This window comes from Geospiza fortis, unplaced genomic scaffold, assembly GCF_000277835.1.
Source record: "Geospiza fortis unplaced genomic scaffold, GeoFor_1.0 scaffold27, whole genome shotgun sequence".
Lineage (NCBI taxonomy): Eukaryota > Metazoa > Chordata > Aves > Passeriformes > Thraupidae > Geospiza > Geospiza fortis.
In genome coordinates, this window is record NW_005054329.1 from 685,819 (window position 1) to 695,818 (window position 10,000).

The 10,000-nt window shown below is 41.3% G+C and overlaps 1 protein-coding gene across 3 annotated transcripts in view; it reads left to right on the forward strand.

The window, feature by feature from the left end:
* MAPKAP1 (MAPK associated protein 1) overlaps positions 1–10,000 on the forward strand; it is a 79,134-nt gene that overhangs the window by 9,788 nt on the left and 59,346 nt on the right. For all 3 annotated transcript variants that reach the window (XM_031057333.1, XM_005421229.3, XM_005421230.2), the window contains exons 4-5: positions 1,909–1,998; positions 5,122–5,270. In XM_031057333.1, the coding sequence (XP_030913193.1) occupies positions 1,909–1,998; positions 5,122–5,270 (239 nt within the window). The remainder of the gene's footprint in view (positions 1–1,908; positions 1,999–5,121; positions 5,271–10,000) is intronic.

The window sequence follows — 10,000 nt, forward strand, 5'->3', positions numbered from 1 at the left end:
CTGAAATGCCTTTTACAAGTAGGAAGTTGTGAGAGGTTCCAGAAAAGCCAGGGCACTGAGGCTCAGCTCAGGGCTGACCATTAATGAAACCACAGCTGCCTTTGGGCAGCCACCAAACTTTGGGTTTTTAACACCCAAATCTGTCACTGGCTGCCTGTGACAGTGAGCCCTCAATAATTCACATTTCTAACAGGTGCTGGCCATTCCCTCTGGTTTGGCAGTGCTGTGGCACAGTCCCACAGTGAAATGGTCATTTCTGGTCAGCTCCAGGTGGAGGAACAGGATGGGCTCAGGGGAGGTGCTGACTGTGCTCTTGGACATTTGTTTTGACAGGAGTGGAAATATCAAACAGATAAAAACATGCATTATCTTGGTTCTAGTCCATGGTTTTTCCTTAATCCTTTGTTTACCTGTTCATCTAACAGATTATATTTTATGATACTAAAATTATTTATTTATATTTTCTGATAGCTCGTTTGGAAGGAAAGGGCTTTGGAAGGTAATTTTGAGTTACAGTGTGGGCAGTAACTAGTACAAATGTGGAGCTTTTCTTTCAGAATAAAATATCTATGCTACAACAGTGTTTTCCCAATATTTAAATTTATGAGAAGGGATATTTTTCTTATTTCATTAAGAGGAAGCTACCTAGAGGTATTCAGGTTCTAGCATTGTGTTGTTAATGGCAGATACTTATCAAAGTCCCCATTTTGCTTGTACCTTAAACTGCTTGCTACAGCTGTTAAACTTCAAAGGAGTATTTTTTTATCAGTTCCCTCATTGACAGTTTTTATGGGGAAAAAAAAATTACTTCCTTGTCCACAATTCAGTTCAAAGACCCAAATGTAAAAGAATAATAACAGAAGGGACAGAAAATATTTATTAATGTTTTTTAATTGCTGGAAAGGCTCAGGGAACTCCACTTGTATCCAAAACTTGTCAGAGTAATTTAGCATTTTAGAATCTCTTCTACAAACCCATTTTAGTTAATGAATTATCTCAATACATCAAAATTGCTAATATATCCAGCAAATAGTTTCCTCTGGGGATCAGCACTGTTAGTTTTACTTCCCAGTCTAATCTGCTTATTTTGAGTGGACAACATCAGTGGTTTCTTGGGGTCATTGTCTCGGGTGCCTTCCATCAGGTTTTTCCCCCCAGGAAGTCCTACAGTTAACAAAAAAGGTGATTTAAGTTGTTGTCTGGTACTCTGGGCTGAAAGTTCTTGGGTATCAGAACCATTTGGGGCTTTTTTTTCCAACCATATTTTGAAGATGGAGTCAAAATATATGTAAAGAAATGTTATATTCATTTTAGGATTTGACTAATGTTGTGAAGATACAAATCATTTATTTTACTACCTATAAACTGTTTCAGCCTACTGAAGAAAAAGCTGTGCTAATTTATATCGCTTTGACATTTTATAATTTTCATGATTTTTAGATAAAGGATTTTATATTTAAAACTTTAATAGTCTAGTCTGAGTTCATTTATCTTTAATTTTTGAAACGGGTAGAGTAATTCATAACAGTAATTTTATTCCTGTAATGTAATATTCACTTCAGTTCATTTGTGCATTAAAATTCCTTTAAGACCGTTATTAATGATTTATATAATGAAATGTCATATTAATCACAGAAGTTTTCACATTTTATTATTCTCTTCCATGTTAATACTATCTTTATGATCTCTATTAATGTTTTATATCCTCTAATTTCAATTATAAATCAAGAACATTTTCATGTTTTTGTTGGTATTTGCTTTTCAGGGGTGCCACCTTTAAAATTTTATGACTTTTCCCCCTACATATGCAGTATAAAACATCTTTATTCATATAAAGGTAGTTAATTATGTCTTTGTTTATAGTAAACTTTCATTGACAAACTTATAGTTGTAATATTTCTTTTCAAGCTCAGAGACTAGAACGTCTGCGGAAAGAGAGACAAAATCAAATAAAATGCAAAAACGTTCAGTGGAAAGACAGAAATACTTCTTGCTCAGGTAAAATAAAATATCTCTTATTTTCCTACTGTTTTTATTCCTGCCTCTGATGGTTACAGCATCTGCAGTTTGTAATTTTCCCCTAGGGTTTTTAGCATTGAGAAAATGCCAATTCTTTGTGCTGTCCTGGGTGGCAGCCCTGGCCAGGGCACTCAGGGGTTAACAGAGCAGAGGAGAGGAGAGGTGTTGGGCAGCCAGTTTGGGTTCTGGGGTTATGGGGTGGGCTCTGCACCCTGAGGCGTCCCTGGCCCAAATCCATTCCCAAAAAATCCCCAAATCCATTCCCAAAGATTCCCCAAAATTCCCAAAAAACCCCGGATCCATTCCCAAAAAATCCCCAAAATTCCCAAGAAACCCCGGATCCATTCCCAAAAAATCCCCAAAGGGGGTCACTGTGTCTGTCCCTGGGGGCTCCCAGGGGCCCGGGCAGAGCCCTGGTGGCACAGTGGGGACAGCAGTGCCTCTGCCCAGGGCTCTGCACACCAGGGTCTCCAGGGCACTTCCCAGCCACTTCCAGCAGTGGCTGGCACTCTGGGTGCCATGGAGGATTTTGTAGTTTACTTGTGCAGAGTATTTTTGTAGCTACTTCTTTAGATAAGGTGCAAATCCTAAGAAATAAAAGGTATATGTATGATCTGCTTAAATGCAAGCATAATAAATACTGGCTTGGCTTATCTCGCCTTTCCTTGGTAAAACTATTATCACTGCTTTCTCGAAAAATACTAAATTCTATTTTTGTTAATTATATATTTAAGTATTTGTGACTGGATGTTCTACATAGTTTAAATTGTAATATATGAAATTACAAATCTGTCTCCATTTTCCTATTTTAGAGCTCAAGCTGGTTTCTATTTCTGTTGTATTTGACAGACATGCAAACCTTTGTATGGTCTGTCATGCCTGCTTCTTTCAAAATTTGTGTATATCTTAATGAGGTCCCTCTGTAATCTCCCTTTTTTTGCCTAATTCCTCCTCTCTCCGTGGCTGTCATTTGCAGAACGTTCTCCAGCACTCTAATGTCTTTTCAGAGGAGTGAACAAAGCTGCTCACACGAGCAGCACAGCCACACTAATCCTTAATTCAGTGTTCAGCTGTGTTGGATACCCCTGTTAATGCATTCTGAAATGTTTTTGCCTTTCTCCTTCTGTAAGCAGAGTTGTAGGTTTTAAAGGTTAATCTACCATAACCTCCACCTCCTTGCTCAGTATTTTATAGCATTTGGCTGATGATGATGCAGATCCTCCTGTGTCTCCTGCACTCTGAGGGTTCCTGTGCAGCCCCTGCTGCCCCTGGGGGCTCTGTGCTCACAGCCCCTTCCCCAGCAGCCACACTTGTCCCCTCGGAGGAATGGGCAGGCAAATGGATCCGTCCCTGCCTGCTGCAGAGCACATTTAAATAAAAAATAAACAAGTTCCGCAAAAGCTCCAGGCTCGGGGCTGCTGGCAGAACTGGTTTTCCTTCTGTGCTTGGCCACTGAGATCTGAGTGCTTCTCCCTTACTGGCATGAGCAACACGGCAGCAAGGAGAGGGAGGAGCCCTTCAGGATATCCTCTGGACCTTTACATCTTACAGTCCTTCATCAGGATATCCTCTGGACCTTTACATCTTACATTCCTTCATTTCAGAGCATATAAAATGCAAATTAGCAATGTGTCAAGGAAATCCTTCCAAAGTCTTGCATTCAGCCCATACTGACATGCAAGAATACAGAATAGCTCTAGATAAAAACTTGCTTTTTCACTTGTATGAGTAAAACCATTGTATTGGATCCCAGTGTCCTTTCCAAGCGCCCAAGAATTATCAGTTAAAGGTAATACTCCAATATAATGCTTTAGATTTTTTTTTAAAAAATCAAGTACAACTGCTTGCTGAAAAACCAAAACAACCTAATGGAGTTAAAGTGGCCACATTGAAAGGGATTAAATCAAGCTTTTTTGGTTAATTGCAGCCTCTCACAAGCCCACTGGGGATCTCTCAGTGCCAGTATTTAGCACCTCTGCCAACTGCCTGAATTTCAAGGCAATCTGCTGATAAAAATAAATGGAGCTTTTGACTAGTTATCATTTGACAGGTTTTAATTTTGCACTCTAAGAAATGAATCAAGTCCCTGCAGATCAAGTGCCAGGTCATTCCCTCTTGGGAGCAGTTCCATTTCCCTGGAGAAGCAAGATGTGGATCTGTGAGCTGTGGGGACCCGAGGGCAGGAGAGCTGGGCTGGGCTCTGGGCAGTGATGGATGGAGGCTGGGGCTCTGGCTCCTGGAGCAGCTGTGGGAAACCTTGGCCAGCTTCAGTCACAGCTCCCTGCAGATGAGACCCCTTGGAACTCATGTGCTGACACACCCAGGCTCTGTCCTGATTTCATAGTGGCTTTGTAACATAGCAAGTCCTATTTTCTAGGGTTTTTTAAAGTAAATTGGAAGCTGAGCTGTTGTTGGAAATTCAGCCGTGCGCTTTCTTCACATAAAAAGGCTTTTATGAGCCTTCACAGACCACACAAAGACCTCCTGAACTTGCATCCCCTTTGTTTTTAGAAAGCTTTTTTGTTTTATTTGTTCAGACTGTTGATCTGGAATGGTGGTTTCAGGTTTGATATTTTTATGGGGGGAGGCCATATCCAGTCCCCCATGAGAAGTGGCATGTGCAGAGCTGCTCCTGTGGCTGGGCTGGTGCCAGGCTGCAGCTGGCAGGGTGTCACTGCAGGGCAGGGCTGCTGTGCCAGTGCCAGGCAGGCTCAGTGCCAGCTCTGCTGCTCCTGGGGCAGCAGCTCCTTCCCTTCCTGTTCCCTGCTCCTTTAGGAGAAGGTAGGCAAGCAGAGAGGCCAGGAATGTGCCATTCTCTTCATTGTTATCTGACTCGACTGGGTCTCACACTGATCAGTTCTGTTCTCTGTGCAGGAAAAACTCACCTTTTTCTCAGCCTAAACAGGAGCATCACTCAGGCTTCTTAATGGTTTCATGTCTTTGGGCTATGAAAGAGTGGTGGTAGATCCTGCCCTGCTGAAGCATTTGTAGGTTTATTTATTTGATTTTGTGCTCCCTGTTATGATGTTATCTCTGTGTGGTGAGCAGCAGCCTCTGTACATCTCCTCACACCATGCCTCTAATCTCTTTTCTGATCTGCAGCAGAGGAGCTGAGCTCACTGTTTGAAAAGAAGAATTTTAGGGTGAAATCCCCATGTTCTGGGAAGCAGTCCATCCTCTCTGTGAGACTGGAGCAGTGCCCACTGCAGCTCAACAACCCCTTCAATGAGTACTCCAAATTCGACGGCAAGGTGAGAATGGGGGGCTCTGCCAGGTGCCAGGGTGCCAGGCACTGCCCCTGGGCCGTGCCAGGGCGCCAGGCACTGCCCCTGGGCTGTGCCAGGGCGCCAGGCACTGCCTCTGGGCTGTGCCAGGGCGCCAGGCACTGCCCCTGGGCTGTGCCAGGGTGCCAGGCACTGCACCTCAGTGCTCTATGAGAGTGGGAGCAGCCATGGTCTGTTTTGAGAGTGGAAAACTGAGGTATCAGCAGGTAGTATCCAAGGCAAAAAGAAGCACTAATCCATGTATTTCTGCACTAGTGCTGATTTGTGTAACACAGGGAGGAGATTGCCTGCAAACCTGGCAGGTTGTGGGGGTCAGGGGATGGATCTGATATTGCTCAGACTGAGGGATAAATGTCTTCCCTGAACTCCACATTGTCAGGTATTTTTCTCTTTCATCAACTCTGAAAGCTGAAATATAAACACTGATGTGATGGATCATTGTCATATTGTTCCAAAACAAGTTTAAATACTCCACAGATCTGTTTTCTACTGGATTTGTTTGTGGAATCTCCTGTGGGAGGATGGAGTTTGAGCTTCATTACCATCGTGATGGAAGAATTTCATATTCTGTTAGGTGTTCCTGAAGTGGAAAGTCAGATCCATAATTCCACTGACATTTCTCAGAGGATCTGGAATATTTGGGAAATGGTAACCTTCAGACCATGAAGTTCACATGCAAAAGTTCCTCTTTGTGATTTTATGTTATTAGCATGTGGCAATTAGTGCTAACTCAGGTTTTTAGGATTCCTGGCCTCATTAATGAGTGACAGCAGCACTTTCATGGTGACAGCACCAAGAGGCCTTTTTTCTAAACTCTGGGTTTTTTGTCCTTGTGTCACGAAATTTCAGTTGGGCAAACATTTAAATGAGCTCTCATGTCATGTACAGGGGAAGTAAAAGTCAAATACTTCTTTTTTAAGAGAATTCTGTTATAATTCAGTCTGAAACTTGACATACTTCAGCATTTTTCCTTCCCTCTTTGGTAATCCAAGCTAATCTTTACTGTATTAATTGTAGTTGTCTATAATGCACATCTCAATTTTCACCTTTTGAAGTCCGATACATTTAGCAGGTTGCACTCTGCCTGTCAGTTTGAGAGGTTGAGGAAATACCTCAGTGTCACTCAGCTGTGATTTGCAGGGTCTGATATGAAATATCTCAGATATGATCTTCAAATCAAAATACCTTCTTTACAATCCAAAATAATTGAATGTGCATTTTGTTGAGTATAATCTCACTATATTAATTTTAACACCATTGTTTCTATTACACTGTTAGGCTATCAATAGTTTGCATATAAATTTTATTCTCTATGGCTCTGTATGTGTTATCTAGTTTAATGCTTGGCTGACCATCTGAGATATAGAAGAAACATAACTCCAGTTGTGAGTTATTTTATTTCAGTTCTCAGGTATTTTCAGTCAGTAAAAACACTAAAAATCATCAAGCTTTTAAAAATTATTTTTAATGACAAATCATATGTCTTGTATTTATTTTTTTTTGATAATAGATGAACAGTATTTCACAGAAATATAATTCTTTCAGGGAATAGTGCATGACTTATTTACATAATTAACAGAGCTGTGTATCTCTGGGGGAAATGGTACATAATTGGGGAAGGGGGGGTGAGGAAGGGCTGGGGGCCTAATTAGACATGTCTTAAAGACACCCTAGTTAATTATGTACTTACTCAGAGGGTCACAGTGGCTCTCAGATCTTTAGGGCTATAACCAGACCTTTGGTTTGTCCGTAGTTTGGTAGTGCAGGTTTCAGGGTGCTCAGCAACACTCCTGGTGTGTGCCCAGGAGCTCAGGGCTGTGCCTGGGCTCTGTCGCTGTGTGTGCTCCTGCTCCTGCCTGGCCTCACCCTGATCAGGTCTGAAACCCCACAAATCCTCCTGGGCTCCCCTTCCCTGTCCCCCTGCGCTGTGGTCAGCCCAGCAGCTCACCCAGAGCCTGGCGTGGGCTGTGCTGCCAGCCTGGGCACTGCTCACATCCTGCAGGTGTTTCCTGCCAGATTTACTGTGTCTTTCATAACCACTTCTGTGATTTTATGAAACAGTAAAATTTTAAAGCGCTCTAATTTCTTCCTGTCCTGATCACTTCATTAATTATCAAAACAGTAGAGAATATGGCTTGTGAAATACAGCTGCAGGGAGGCATTCTAAGCAACTCAGGAATCCACACAACTGCCCCACCAGTACCCAGGACAGATTTGTGCTTTTCTGTACATTGTAAAACCTTAGCTCTTAACAGAAGCCACACATACAGTAGCTACTCTCAACTCTTTCTTCAAGTTTTTCCCTAAATAGTTAAAGTAAACCTCAGTTCTGGATCTGTTTTCATCTTTTGCAAAGCACACGGGTTGTACTTCTTGGTTAATAAATCTTATATACTCTTTCTAAGAATTTTGTATTGAAAGAACCTTTAGTTCTTTGTAATTCCTTCAGGTGTCATTGGAATAGAAAATTACTCGGAGGCTTAAGAAATCACTGGCCAAATTGATTTCTTTTATCTGCATGCAAACTAAATGATCATATATTTGATAAATAAATTTATGTATATTTCTGTCTACAGGACTTGGAAAATCAAGTTTTGACAGTTGGTTGTTCCAACTTGCTGAGTTTCAATAATGCTGGGGAGAAAAGGCTCTGTGTAAGCCAGAGCTGAAAGTGCTGTGCAGGTGGCACAGGTGGCGCAGAGGAGGGTGCTGGTGGCTCCTGGCAGTGACTCTGCTGAGATTCAGTGCTCAGGCAGGACAGCTGCAGAGGAGATCAAAAATGGAAGGAAGCAATTGTCTAGAGTGAACCTGGGTTATGAGGCCAAAAGCCTTTCCTACAGGCAGACCAGATGTTCTCAAGATATTTTTATTTCTGCTTTCATGACTGTCTGCAATGGAGTTAGAAGGAAGTTTGGCTTTTCTGCTCTTATGGAGTTCTCTGGTGTTTGCGGGGCTACTGGAGATAATTTAACTGAAAATTGGTCAATGTGATTTCTGGGTGGACAAATGCTAAAAATCCTTTGGTGAGGAGTGGTGCCTCTCTGTAGGGCCACAATGTTTCTTGTGACTAATTTTGGTAATGGGTTAAAAAACAACAATTTCTCATGTAGCAACTGTTTTAAAAATGATGCTGTAGCAAGCATGGGGGAAGGGATAATTCATGAGTGCTAATTGCTTGGCTGTTAATTTTCATAAGTGTTGATAGAAGCAGTTCCTTAAATTAAACTTTGTTTAAAATGTATCAGGGGAAATATTCCACAATGTCGGGCCCGAAGTGAAAATTAATATGAATGCTGTGGCAATTAACACGTACTGGTTAATAGCTTTTAGCAGCATTTTGGGATGATAGTCCTTAAATACATTTTTGCATGCTGCTCTTGTTTCAGTCTTGTTTGACTGTATGTCTGCATAATCACGAACAAATGTTTTCCACAATCCCCAGTATTAAATAGCTTTACTTAAAGAAAGTAGATAAAGAACTTAAGAAAGAAGCAATACTGCTTTAATTAAAATGGAAAATGTGTAAAATAATTAATCCAGGATTAAGATCTCTGTGTGGAAAAAAATGCATTTTTTTATTTCAGTGTTTTGCCCCTAAGCTGAGTGAAAGGATTCTCATTTTAATCCAGCCAAAATGAGTTTGCATAGGGGCTGTTGGTGAAGCATTTGCTTGTTCTGCCAGTTGTAGTGGTTTATTTGCCACCTGCACGCTGCTCCCTGAGCTGGGGAATTGATGCTGGGACACTGCTGTGCTGGGCTGGGCTGCACTGCTGCTGCTCTGTGTGGTCATTTATATTACATAAATATTATTCCAGGAGTATGGGATACTCTGTTCACAGTGGTTATCCCCCTGCCACTTTCATATTTCCATAGGAATCCCAAAATGTGCAGCTCAGAGAGGGATTATACCTCTCTGTGCTGAAAATTGTATTTTAAATGCCAGAACCATAACTGCATGGGATAACACTTTTCAGGAATCGTGCTCGGTTTTACTGAGGTGTGAAAATATTTTAAAGAGCTTTTTAAAATTCCACTTTTATGAGAGGCTCGAGGTGCCTTTGGCTTCCTTACTGGGAAAAATAATAAATAGGTGCTATTAAAGGCCAGTGCTGGTCTTGTAAAGTAAAGGCCACCACAGTATCTTTACTCAAAATGTAGAATAATAAATACAACTACTTAATGCTTAATCCTGGTCAACATTAAGGTGAAAATCACTGGGAAATTGTACAAAAACCTGTCAGCTGCCCTCAGCAAATTGGCTCTGCAAAATGGGCATCTCAACTTCACCTGCAGTTGGGGTTCAAAAATGTCTTAAACTCAGAGGCTCTGCTCATTCTCTTCAAGTCCTGCTCTGCTGCTCTTCCCCTGCACCCTGAATTTGTTCCTTTCTCTGGGATCACCTTGTGCATCCAGGATGGAAAAATGGCCCTATGGAAACAAACTCTGACAAAGTAGCTTCAGTGGAACAAGATGTTAATGATTTTAATGTTATTTTTAGTGAGCTGAGCAACTGATCGCTCTTCTACCTACCACGCTATTGAACATTCCGAAATGGCATTTTTCATTTCCACATATCCAGGGAAAATATTAAAATGTAATTTTGATTTTTAAATGCAGTTATGTAGAACTTGAAATGGATATTATCTCTTTAAATGAAACAGCAAGAATAGGTCTGTTGACCATGAATAATTTTTGTC